This window comes from Mobula birostris, chromosome 1 (assembly GCF_030028105.1).
Source record: "Mobula birostris isolate sMobBir1 chromosome 1, sMobBir1.hap1, whole genome shotgun sequence".
Classification (NCBI taxonomy): Eukaryota; Metazoa; Chordata; class Chondrichthyes; order Myliobatiformes; family Myliobatidae; genus Mobula; species Mobula birostris.
In genome coordinates this window covers 115,652,715-115,666,180 of record NC_092370.1, presented here as the reverse complement: position 1 = coordinate 115,666,180, position 13,466 = coordinate 115,652,715, and the positions used below count along the sequence as shown (strand labels likewise).

Here is a 13,466-nt window from a genome sequence, read left to right as displayed (position 1 = left end):
ATTACTTCTTCCCTGCAGGCTACCTCGTTATTATTTGAGATTATGCCAATCAATGTAGTGTCATCTGCAAATTTAATTAGCAGATTGGAGCTGTGGGTGATGACACAGTCATGGGTATACAGAGAGTAATGGAGGGGACTCAGTATACAGCTCTAAGGGGCTCCTGTACTGAGAATCAGAGGGTTGGAGGTGAGAGAGCCCACCCTTACAACCTGCTGGTAATCTGACAGGAAGTCCAGGATCCAGCTGCACAAGGCAGGGTCAAGACCAAGGGCTCTGAGCTCCTTATCGAGTCTGGATGGAACTACGATGTTGAATGCTGAACTGTAGTCCAAGAATAGCATTTTCGCATAAGCATCCTTCTTCTCCAGATGTGTAAGGACGGTATGTAGAGCAGTGGCTATTGAGTCATCTAACAACTGGTTGTGTCGGTCGGCGAATTGTAGGGGGTCCAGTTTGAGTGGACCCCAAGTTTAGAATAACCCAGTTTAGAATACTGCATTCAGTGCTCTCAATGTGGTATCCTCCATAGTGCTTTACTGCTTTGTAGAATACCTAAGTTTAGATCACAAGGATGATAGGAGCTTCAACTTGCCTACTACTTCAATTCTTCACTCAGCTTTCTATCTGACCCAAGACTTCAGTATCTCATTTTATGTCCAACAAAGTTCGAGAAGCACCACCTCGTCATCCCTCTAAACACACCATAGTCTCCCAGATTCTAAGCTGAATACAGTCTCTTCAGTTGTATATCTTAGTTTCCAACATTTTCGTCCCTCTCCTGCACTACAAAGTTCAGATTTCATTCCCAATACCCTACTTCTAAATCCTCCAGAGATACAAATTTCCACAGGCTTTGACCACACCTTTCAATATTCCAATTTCTTCACTTAATTTTAATCCCCAACCTTTTCTTTTGTCTTTCCTACTTCTCCCCAATGTGATACTGCCCTGCCTTGTTCTGAAGAAAGGTTAACAATCTCAAATGCTAACTAGAGACACAAGAGTGTGGATGCTTGGATCAAGAGCAACAAACAATGCTGAAGGAAGTGAGTAGGTCAGCAACACCTAGGGAGGAAAAGGACAGTTGAGGTTGTGGGTTGAGACCTTTTGCCTCTGTCCATACACTTTACTTGAAAACCTAAGCATCTCCAGCATTGATTTCCATTTTCAAGTACTGCAACATTTGAACATCAGCTAAACATTAACTGCATCTTGAATCTCTGTTATGTGATGACCATCTTGTCCCCCCATGTATTAAAAATAATAAAAGGATTTACATTGTTGATAAAGATAGTCCAAAAATATATGAATAGAAAAGCTTAAATAGGCATATACCAGAAGCAGGCAAATGGACAAGTTTATGAGTATCTTGACTGGCATGGACCAATTGAGCTGAATGGCCTATTTCCATGCTGTAAGACTCTCTGACTGATGCAAACTGTACATAACCAAGATATAAAACTGCAACGTTAGGTCTCGAAATGCAAAAAACATTGAAAACTAAAAACTTTGACCACTCTAGTGTGGAAATACCTAAAGCTAAAAAGACACTAACTGAAGTAATGATCAATAATTTTTCATCCATTGGCCTATGCTGTACAACAATTAAAATATTAAATACTTCATTGTTTATAATTTTAAACATTGACCTACCAAATATTGATTACCTCCTCTTTAACTACTGTAACAGCAAATCTGTTCTCCTTGAATTGATTTTCAATTAATTATTTAAATTACTTCTATTCTTAATTGTGGAAAACATCACCCACGTGTCAAAACCAGAAAATTCCTGTCTGGGTTCATTCCAGAGATTGGTGCACAAAAATCTATGTTGATACTTCAGTACAGTCGTGTGAAAATGTGTCAAGTGTCCTGGCTAATAGTTCAGTTTCAGTCAACATGACGGAAGGATTTTCATTAACATATTACTGCCAAAAGGAAGGTTTGTGCATACAAATTAACTGCCATGTTTTTAAAATTACAGCAGTGATTAGTGGCTACAGAGATCACAAAATTTATTGTGGAAAAGCATTCATCAAATTACAATCTGACAGTACAAGAGGCAAAGGGACTTACCTTCTGCAACTCCCCATGGATACTGTCGGCCCCTGACACGTTTTCCATTCACCTCTATAATAGTATTACTACCTACAACAGCAAGAGGTAAACGATCCTGGAAAAGATGAATAAGCACAAAAATAATCAAGAATAATTCATCATGCAAAACTTAAAAGCAGTTTTAAGCAGGTAGCTAAATAAATGAGTCTGTCAGACTTAAATCTCTGGGTCCAACTGTCACCAAATTTCACCTTATTATAGAATAAGAAAATACAATTTTAAAACTAAAAAAAGGAGAACAGATAGGAGTTACAATTGTTGGGCCTCAGCTGAAGAATAGGGCCCACTTTCTGAAGGGTATCAAGGCCTTGAAAAAGCAGTGAGGGTGGCTGGGGGAGCTGTAGTAATGCACTACAGCACAGAACAGGTCTTTCATTCCATCTAGTCTGTACTGCACTATTATTCTGCTTAGTCCCATCAATCAACAACTGGGTGAGAGCCCTGCATACAACTTCCATCCATAGACTTACCCAAACTGCTCTTAAATGTTGCAATCAAATCGCATTCACCACTTCCACTGGTAGCTCATTTCACACTCACACCACCTTATAAATAAAGATAATCTCCCCTATTTTATCTTGCATCCTTAACCTATGCCTTCCAGTTCTAGTCTCACCCAATCTCAGTAGAAAAAACCTGTTTGCATTTACCCCATTTATACTTCTCAATCTGGTATAGCTCCATCAAATATCTCCTTATTTTCCAATGCTCCAGTGAATAAAGTCCTAACCTGTTGAAGCCTCCTCGATAACTTGGGTCCTCAAGTGCCAGCAGCAATCTTGTAAATTTTTTCTGCACTTTTTCAATCTTATTGGTATCTTTTCTGTATGTAGGTGACCAGAATTGCATGCAATACTCCAAGGTAGGCTTCACCAATGTCTTGTACAACTTCAACATAACATTCCGAACTCCTGTACGCAACATTCTGATTTATGAAGGCTGTTGTGCTAAAAACTCTCTTTTTGACCTTACTAACTGACAGCATTTTCAAGGAATTATCCCTCCATTCTATCATGCCCCTCAGTGCCCTACTGTTCAGTGTGCAAGTTCTACCCTGGCTTTTCTTCCGCAAAGTGCAATGCCTCACATTTGTCTGCATTAAATTCTACCTGTCATTTTTCAGCCCATTTTTCTGTTGGTTCTGATCTTGCTGCAAGCTTTGATAGCCTTCCTCATTGTCCATTACACCTCAAATCTCGGGGTCATCTGCACATCGTCACCAAATCTTTAATATAGCTGGCAAACAACAAAAAACCCAGCACTGATCCCAGTGGCCCACTAGTCACAAGCCTCCAGTCACAGAGGCAAACTATTTCCTACCATTCTCTGGCTTGTCGCACAAAGCCAATGTCATCCTGAATGTCAAGTGACTTAACCTTCTGGAGCAACCTCCCATACGGGACTTTGTCAAAGACCTGCTAAAGTCCACGGAGATGATATCCACTGCCTTATCTTCAAAAGTTTGAGCAAGAGAGAGCACAGTAATTGGCCTAAACGAGTACTGCCCAGTGGCACAGATTCAGCAATCATTTAGTACTTTGAGTGGCTGGTAATAGATCATAAAATCCCACCTTCATTGGACTTTTTCCAGTTCTCCTAGCACTCAGATTAGTCCACTAATGACATCTTAGTCTCAGCCCTCCATCCAAGGCCCACCTAGAAAATTATGTCTCATCCACCAGTTTGTTGTTCATCGACTTCAGCACAGCATTTAACGTGAAGCTGGTGGATATTCTGTCCACGTTGGGACTCAACACCCCTCTTTGAAATTGGATCTTGGACTTCTTGACGAAAAGATTCCAGTCAATCTGAATCAGAAACTGCAAGGCATTGGACTGTAAGGTCCTACAGAGGACAGCAAAAACTACCGGGAAGATCACTGGGGTCTCTCTCCAGCCCCCCCCATTTGTCACATTTACTGGAAGTGTTGCAGACAAAGGACCTGAAGCAATGCCCATCACAATCTCTTTGCCCACTATCGTCAGGAAGGAGGTGTAGACAAAGGACCTGAAGCAATGCCCATTACAATCTCTTTGCCCACTATCGTCAGGAAGGAGGTACAGAAGCTATCAGGATTTGGACTGCCAGACAGGTTACAAACTTCTTCCGTTAGGCTACAAGACTAATGAATACCCTGCCACTACCATAGAGCAGTGAGGTTTTACCACACTGTGCAATACATGCATTTGATTTATATTTTATTACCATACGTTATGGTAATATTTCACTTTATGTGCTGTGCATGATACATGTTTTGTGGGTGCACTGTGGTTCAGAGGAACATTGTTTTGTTTGATTGTATATATGCACAGTCAAGTGACAATTAACTTGAACTTGAAGCTTCCTGATAACCTCCTCAGGAAAAAAACCTTATAGATTTGATTAGACAGAACCTGCCACACACAGTCATGTTGATTATCAAAATCAGGCCTTGAATATCCAAATGATTAGATATATCGTCCCTTAGAATACCTTCCAATAATTTACACACTACTGACATCAGACTCACAGGGCAATCATTTCCTGCCTTATACACCCTGGCGACTCATCCCCCCTAATTTATCTCAAGCCATAAGTACCTCCGCTTCTGTAATCTGAATAAGGTCATGACCGCACTACTGTTTTGCCTCAATTCTATAGCCTCTATGTCTGTTTACCGAATAAATACAGATGTATTAAGATCTCCGCCATCTCTTTCAGCTTCATGCACAGATAACCATGCTGATCTTCAAGGTAGCTCAACTGGAGGAAGTGCGTTCTAAGTTATGAGTTTCAATAAATAAAGGGAAAGTGTTCCTACTGACAAGTAATCTGTAACCAGAGGGCACAAATTTTGCTTTTACTTTTGACGTAACTGTGATGTTTCAACCTCAGCACTGTGGAAGTAACTGCAGTTTTAGATTTAGACAGACTGAAAAGAAAACAGCAAAGCAGAATAATTTCAGTGGTTGAGTTTTTTAAAAATATACATAATATAAAATGAATAGCAGTTTCTAAAGGAAAAAAAAAACTAAAAGGAATCTATCCACTGAACCACTGATTACTGGCTTTGCATTGGTATTCTTCCATTCATTCATTTAGTTATTGAAGTCATTAGCAATAACTTTACCAGTTGTAGTTTTATACTTTGACGAAATGCCATAGAGGTTATTTTTAAAAAGTCCAACTTTCCAAAAATATTAGCATTTAAACTGTTAAGCAATGATATTAAAAGGGAATATTTTCAAGGCAAAGGTGTTGCATTAGATTACAATTTTCAAAAGTAACCAGTAGGAATTGGTAAAACAATACAGCCATTTATCAAACTTTTGAACAAAGTAACTACTAAACAAAATAAACCTGCTGCTCAACACAACACTCCCCTGTACTTGTGTGTTGGCAATTTCCTTGCCCATCCATTTAACTATGATATTCTTTCTATTCCAAACATACAGCTTGTCTGCAGCACCAAGATCTGTGGTTGGTCACATCCCCTCCCCCAATAACATCTCAGACTCTCTTTCAATTAAGGTTTCCATCCATTATTAATGCATACATTTTATCATTCCCACTGGAAAACAAGTACAGGATCTTTTCTCATTTGAAGGAACAAACTGGGCTACAAGCCATGTGAGGTTCTTCCAAGAGATCTGAGAATAATCTGCAAATTCAAATTAAGCAATTGCAAACCAAATGACTATCAAAGCTGGAACAATTTACTTTAGTTGAAATGCAACTACTTGGATAGATTTTGCCAAATTCATTTTCAGTTTTAAACATTATCTGGTTCTGTTTCAACCTTGTATGTACGAATTCTTTCCCTTTTCTATCTGTTCATAGCTCAGCACATTTACCAGCCTTCTCCCTTCCATATGGTTTGCTACTAAAAATGTCATTGTTGCAGCTGCTCCTTTGGCTTCCCTCCTGTCACTGTCACAAGGAGCAAGTATCTTGGAACATGAATCCTTTATAGACAACAGCATGCTTCCAATGGAATTTATGTTTGAGCTGATTTTAAAGCTAATAATAAAATATTGCAACTTTAAGACCTTCATGTGGTTGGGAAAAATGAGTTACATATTTATTATACTATGAGATTAAATATTCTGATTGTTTCTCTGAAATATAGAATCTTATAAAAGTTACTGCATTTTACAAGATCTTATAACCAGGTGTAATTTAAAACTATTGGCTTGTGAGCAAACTGCTCCACCTTAAGAATTAATGAACCCACAAAGGCTAATAATTACCAATTGAAAACAAAGCATCCCCCATCAAAATCAATGCAAAGTTTTGTATTCCATCAAGTATCCCCTTTATTTGAGGCTATGCTTCCTCCATATTATCTCTTGGCCAGCTGTTGTACACTTCAACTTGGAATAGGCAGAAAGTACCCCACAGTTAATGATATCCTACCTTTATCTTTTTTACCAACTTATTTTCTTCTTCATCATCAGTTTCTGGGAATTCATAGATCTTTATTTTGTGTTCTTGGATTTCTTTCATCACCTGCAAAACAGTAGTTAGTGGAATATAACTCAAAAGCTCTAAATGTAGGTCTGTACCAGAAAGTTGATTGGCTAATTCACACTGGTAGATAAAGCCTGATAATTGAATGGCATTCTGTCAAAATGGGTCACCCACTCCACGCAGTTGATTGCATTCAATACAGCTTGTTAATTCTCTGAATGCTTGCTTTGCTACATTTCTTCAAAGATACACTGTTTAACTGGGAATTTCAGTGCCAAACTGTTCCAAGCTAAAATGGAAAGACTTTGTCCCAGACAAATCCACAAGAGGATTTGACCACTGAAACACATTACCAGAATCTAAGTTTTGTTTCTTTGACTAGGTCAATAACAGATGCTCAGATTTTATTTCTAGGGAAGATTTTGCTGAATTCAGAAACTTGCTTAATATAGAAGGTTAACAGATGGTCATTACAGATGCAAACTTGTTATTTGATGTGACCGTAACACCGAGGAATACTGGAGCGACGTGGAAGGGTTAGGGTGCCATGGCAGCACAGTAGTTAGCGTGACACTATTACAGCTTGAGTATCCGAGTTTGTAGTTCAATTCCAGCACCGCCTGTAAGAAATTTGTACGTTTTCCCCATTACCGCATAGGTATCGTCCAGGTATTCCAGTTTCCTCCTGCACTCCAAAGACTTATTGGTTAGTAGGTTAGTTAGTTGGTCATTGTAAATTGTCAGTGATTAGGATAGGATTACATAAATAGGTTGTTGGGTGGCATGGCTCACTGGGCCAGAAGGGCCTGTTCCACACGATCTCTAAATAAATAAATAAAATGACAAATTATTCAATTTTATGGCACAAAAGACAGCCATCTTGTCCTGGACAAAATGAAGCACATTTGTGCTCTAGCTTACTAGATTTAAGTTACTTATATATATATATACACACACACACACACACACATACAATGGTTTTGCCATGAGAAATAGGGCAAGTCTCAGCAGGCAAAGCAACTACTACAGCAGTAAGACACACACTGTGCAGATTGTCATTTTACTTTAAAAAAAAAATCCATTTCTTCCAATATACCTGCAGTAAGAAATTCACTGAAAACCATCTGAGCCTGTCTTCTTACCTGTCTCTTGAACTGTTGGCATTCTTCTGGAGTGAGGGTGTCGGCTTTGGCAATGAGTGGAATGATGTTAACTTTCTCGTGTAGGCGCTTCATGAATTCAATATCCAAAGGCTTTAATCTGCAGAAATATTACACCGAAATTAGTCAACTGTGAATACAAAACAGAGAATATTCAAGGCTGAAATAGATTGATGCATGGACTCCAAAGGAATCACAAACTTAGGGTAGAGAAGGAAAATCAAGTTGAGGACACAGATTGGATCATTGATGATCTTATACACTAGTTGGGCTATTGACATTCCATTCCTGCAGGTCAATAACAATCCATTATTTATCAAGGCAGATCAAAACTCCCATCAAACACTGAAGTCCAGTGGCAAAAAGATCATGGCTGATCTTTCATCCAAAGGCCTCTTCCTTCTATTGACTCCATGTCCCCTGATTCTTTGTCCTGGACTGTGTGAAGGTTCTTTCAAGTTCGAGTTGATTTTGCAATCATCCAATGCAAGCGCAGAATATTGCATCATGTGCCTGACCTGTGCTTTGTAGACTGGGCAAAGGCTTTGGAAATTCAAATAATCATAATAAAAAGCCTTGACATTCAACTTTAAATAGAAAATAAACATTTATTTTTAAATTTACTCATCTGCATTGTTTAAACTGCTGTACATGTCTAACTGTTCCTCATCTGAAGCAGTTAAGACTCAACTGCCATGTTATTCTGGAAACATATAGAGCCAAACTGGGCAAGAATTGCAGATTTCAACCCCCTTCAAGACACTGATTTTAGGCCTATCGCATGCAGTGTTACAGAAGAGTCTTTTTGTAAATTGCAGATTTTATTCCTTGAATTTAAGCCCCTCAGCTGTCATAGTGGGATTTGAACTCGTTATTTTATCAATAGTCCAGAACTGCAGTTGCTAATTAATCTAGCTGGCCTGAGCTATTTTATGAAGTCAAGTTACTTTTTATTGTCATTTCAACCATAACTGCTGGTATGGAACATAGTAAAAATAAGACAACATTTTTCAGGACCATGGTGCTACATGAAACAATACAAAAACTACACTGAACATGTAAGAAAAACCACAAAAACTACACTTGACTACAGACCTATCCAGGACTGCATAAAGTGCACAAAACAGTGCAGGCACTACAATAAATAATAAACAAAACAGTAGGCACAGTAGAGGGCAGTAGGTTGGTGTCAAGCCAGGCTCTGGGTATTGAGGAATCTGATGGCTTGGGGGAAGAAACTGTTACATAGTCTGGTCGTGAGAGCCCGAATGCTTCGGTGCCTTTTTCCCAGATGTCAGGAGGGAGAAGAGTTTATACGAGGGGTGCGTGGGGTCCTTCATAATGCTATTTGCTTTGCGGATGCAGCGTGTGGTGTAAATGTCTGTGATGGCGGGAAGAGAGACCCCGATGATCTTCTCAGCTGACCTCACTATCCGCTGCAGGGTCTTGCGATCCGAGATGGTGCAATTTCCGAACCAGGCTGTGATGCAGCTGCTCAGGATGCTCTCAATACAACCTCTGTAGAATGTAGTGAGGATGGGGGGGGTGGGAGACGAACTTTCCTCAGCTTTTGCAGAAAGTAGAGACGCTGCTGGGTTTTCTTTGCTATGGAGCTGGTGTTAAGGGACCAGGTGAGATTCTCTGCCAGGTGAACACCAAGAAATTTGGTGCTCTTAACGATCTCTACAGAGGAGTCATCGATGTTCAACAGAGAGTGGTCACTCCGTGTCCTCCTGAAGTCAACAACCATCTCTTTTGTTTTGTTTACATTCAGAGACAGGTCGTTGGCTCTGCACCAGTCCGTTAACCGCTGTACCTCCTCTCTGCATGCTGACTCATCATTCTTGCTGATGCGACCCACCACGGTGGTGCCATCGGCGAACATGAAAATGTGGTTCGTGCTGTGTGTTGCAGCAGAGTCGTGTATTGTATTGAATTGAAAAAGAAGCCACAGTGCAACAGGTCATTTAACAACCACTGCAACATGAATCTGTGAGCTCAGCACATTTGGAAAGGAAAGCATCACCTGAACCATGTCCTATAATCTTCATTTATCAATGATACTAAACCAGTGACCCAGTAGGAATTTAGTAGCCAAACTGAGGAAAATTTGAAGCCAAAGTTAAAACCAATCTCAAGCAGTCGATTGTCAGCAATATTGTGCAGAACAGCTATTTAAAGATAAAATACAGGACATTCATCCACAAGAATTTGAAACTGTTCCCAGCTACACCAATTTAAAGTATTTTTAAAGAACTCTTTTAAAAATATGATCTGGCAGAATAGTAATTCAGTTCAAAGAATGGCTGAACTTGCAGAAAACTTGCTAATCTGTTTTCTTAAAATGTTATACAAGAAGTTATTAAGCTAAGTGCACAGCTTCGGAGGTGGTCAGGGGATGACTCAATTTCTGCTTAAAAGGAATCAGTTATTTCCACAGGTCATTTTCATACATGGGTTCTGGTTGGAGGGTGTAACCAAAGTAATGTAACAATCTCTGTCAATGACTTAGATGAGGGAATGAAATGAGATGTACTCACATTCATTGATGATACCAAGTGGCAGTGTGGGGTGAGAGGTGTTTGTACAGAGACTTCAGTGGGGGTAGAATGCACAGCAGATATTATCCACATTGGTATTTTTAGATGGTGAGAGATTAAAAGGTTCAGGTGTTGAAGACTGAATGTTAATGCACAGGTTCAGCCATTAGAAAGTTTAATAGTATATTGTGAAGGCTGACCACATTGATCAACTTGCCATCTCAGGAATTGAAGAGGAAAAGGTTAAACAAATTAGGCCTGTAATTTCTGGAATTTGGTAGAATGAACAACAAGTTCATTGAAACATCACGAGGCTTGCCAAGATGGAGCACAGCTAATATTCCCCCGCTTAGAGAGTTTGGAATTAATGTCTTTGGAATTCAAGGCCGTGGAGGTTCAATTGCTGAGTATATTTAAGAAAACATACAAAACTCTATACACAAGATATTGGATTGGATGGCTCTAGTTACAAGGAAAGATTGAATAGGCTCAGATATTGAAGTAATGTTAAGGGTTCACTATGGATTTGTGAAATAATCCCGGCATGAAGCAGCAAATGCAAAAAAGTGATTAACAAGTGTTATGATAGAATTGCTTGAATATATGGAATAAATCAAATATTGCCAGGCCTCTTCAATTGAATGGGGCAGTTATAGGTACACAAAACTTCTTTATTTTGTAAATGGTGAAGACTTATGAGTTCCTGGCAGGCCAGATTATACAAATAGAACAAGAAAATTGAGCTACAACATAATGACAGGCAGAAATAGCTCTGTTAGAGGACTGACAGAATGATGTACCTAAAAGTTGAAGAATTTGAGATTAATTCCAGAAGGCTGCAAGATGCCCAGTTGAAAGATGATGCACTGTTCCTCAAGCTTGAATTACGCTTCAATGTAATAGTACAGGACACAGTGACAGATGGATAGGAAGTGAATTAAAGTTGAGCAAGAAGAAAATTGCTGGAAGAGTTCAGTGGGTGAAGCAGTAACTGTGTGCATATGCGTGTGTGTTGGGGGGGGGGCGGGAGAGAGAGAAGAATGGTAAATGCTTTGGGTTGTGACCCTACATCATTAGTGACAGGAAAGTGGAAATTCAGGATCACCCCTTTGGACTGAGTGCAGGTGCTCCACATTATGATCATTCAAGCTGCATTTGTTTTACCCAATGTAGGGGAGGCCACATCATGCACCTGGGAAGAGTGTTTGGTTCCTGAATTGTGCGAAGGGAAGTGGAAAGACAGATGTTTCACCTCCTGTAACTGCACAGAATTTTCTTTTCTTTCCTGAACATCTTTCTGTTGTTTGAGAGAAGGTGGCAGATATGATAGACACATAGGTTACAGTACTCTTTAGTGAGGATGAGAATCATCACAGACTGAGTTGTGAGGCTTCTTTATTAAATGCTGAACTTTAAATTATTTTAATCCCTTTTTAAAGGGTTTAATATTAACTGATTTGTCAGTGAGACCAAACAGCATTGTAAAACCAGCAGAAAAAGAATGAATTCAACAGGTTAACTATTCAGCTCTTGGAAATTATTGCAACTGTACAAAATATTTTACCAACCCATGACCTGAAGGAGCGATAAAGTATAAACAACAGTGGACTCTGCTGTCTGGCATTTGGCGTCGATTCACACGGGATTCAGCATTAAGGTAATCTTCAAACTTGCTGTCTATGTGATCAATGACAGGTTGCCAGCTGAAAATCAAACATTGGAAAAGTGATCAATTAATCATGGTCCCAGCATGGAATTTGCAATAATTATGGAATTTGTGATAATAGATAAACACAAAATGAGAAAGAATCAACAAATAGTGTTACTTTTTATTTTTGTTACAAAATACTGTGGGGCATTGGATATAATATTACTGTAGATTTGGTTGGCAGTTACAGCAGAGACCCTCAAACTCTCCAGTCTGAGGACACCTGAACAGAAATTTCAGGTTGCAGTGCTGCCTCAATCTTCATCTGTGAGATATTTTCTGACATGCCACAACAGCCATGGCCATTGCTCATTATCTTGACTACCACTTTTCTCCAAAGAACTCTAAATCCTCAAATCCCACACTTTCCCTGATACCCCCACTTTCTAAATCCTTTCCTACCATACAAATCTAATATTGATCCCAGTTGTAGAATAACAGAGTTGATCCATTTGTTATCACTGATAGAATGAATTAACAACAGAAAAACACCAGTACAGATGCATACAACAGGAATTCTGCAGATGCTGGAAATTCAAGCAACACACATCAAAGTTGCTGGTGAAAGCCAGGCAGCATCTGTAGGAAGAGGTGCAGTCGATGTTTCAGGCCGAGACCCTTCGTCAGGACAGATGCATCTCTACTTATAATAAGGGATTTAATAGGAAAAGGTGGTGTGTATTATGGAAAACTGTGATATTGACTGTTTTCCAGCAACTCAATCTTTCTATAATGTGTGGTTCCCTATACATCCATTTTCTTCTAATTTTTTTTGGCAAAATTAACCAAAATATTATTTCTTTAAAGCATTTCTCAGAGATTCTTGTGTGACCTTCAGTTTGTTTGCCTGTTCTACTTTTCACCCTGTAAACTTTGGAAATTAGGATTTTGGATCACAATCTTAAACTACGATGGCCTTGTTCATCCAAACCCATACAGTTTCTTCCCTCAAATTTCTGGCTCAGTTTTGTAATTATTACAAACTGAACAACCATCTGGTGTATGTTTTCAGCAGCCTTGACCTTGAGCTCTGAAATTCCAAGCTCCCCAAACCTCTCTTTCTCTATCGCTCTTTCCTTCTTAAAGATGCACCTTCTAATATCTCACTTCACATTTAGTGAAATTTAAACTAACACTCACTGTCCAACAATGCAAAAGAGTTAATAGTAATGCCAGAATTGATGAGTGTTGTAACTACAGAGGTTCTTCAGTGTTATACGAGTGCTCATGAGAAGTCTTACTTAAGAAATGGAATTGACAGATACAGGAATTATGATCAAGGTAATCTGAGATCTTCTTTGTAGTCAGTGGTAGGGAGCTACTTTCTGTTCTATTTCATTGAAATATTATCTTCAACTTCAAGAATCTAAATCTCTTCACCATATCTACAACAAGCATGCACATATATGTGGGGCCTTGTCTTCAAGGTACTGATAAGGATTTGACCTTGAGCATCATTTCATACAAACTTTGGGTTTGTGAATGCAC

General features: G+C 39.2%; 1 protein-coding gene across 1 annotated transcript in view; it reads right to left on the bottom strand.

Annotated features, from left to right (window-relative positions):
- The window catches only part of LOC140199149 (septin-7-like), a 127,239-nt gene that overhangs the window by 43,833 nt on the left and 69,940 nt on the right, over positions 1 to 13,466 (bottom strand). The window contains 4 exon segments of the mRNA XM_072260757.1: positions 2,080 to 2,176; positions 6,517 to 6,609; positions 7,713 to 7,830; positions 11,839 to 11,973. Of these exon segments, the coding sequence (XP_072116858.1) occupies positions 2,080 to 2,176; positions 6,517 to 6,609; positions 7,713 to 7,830; positions 11,839 to 11,973 (443 nt within the window).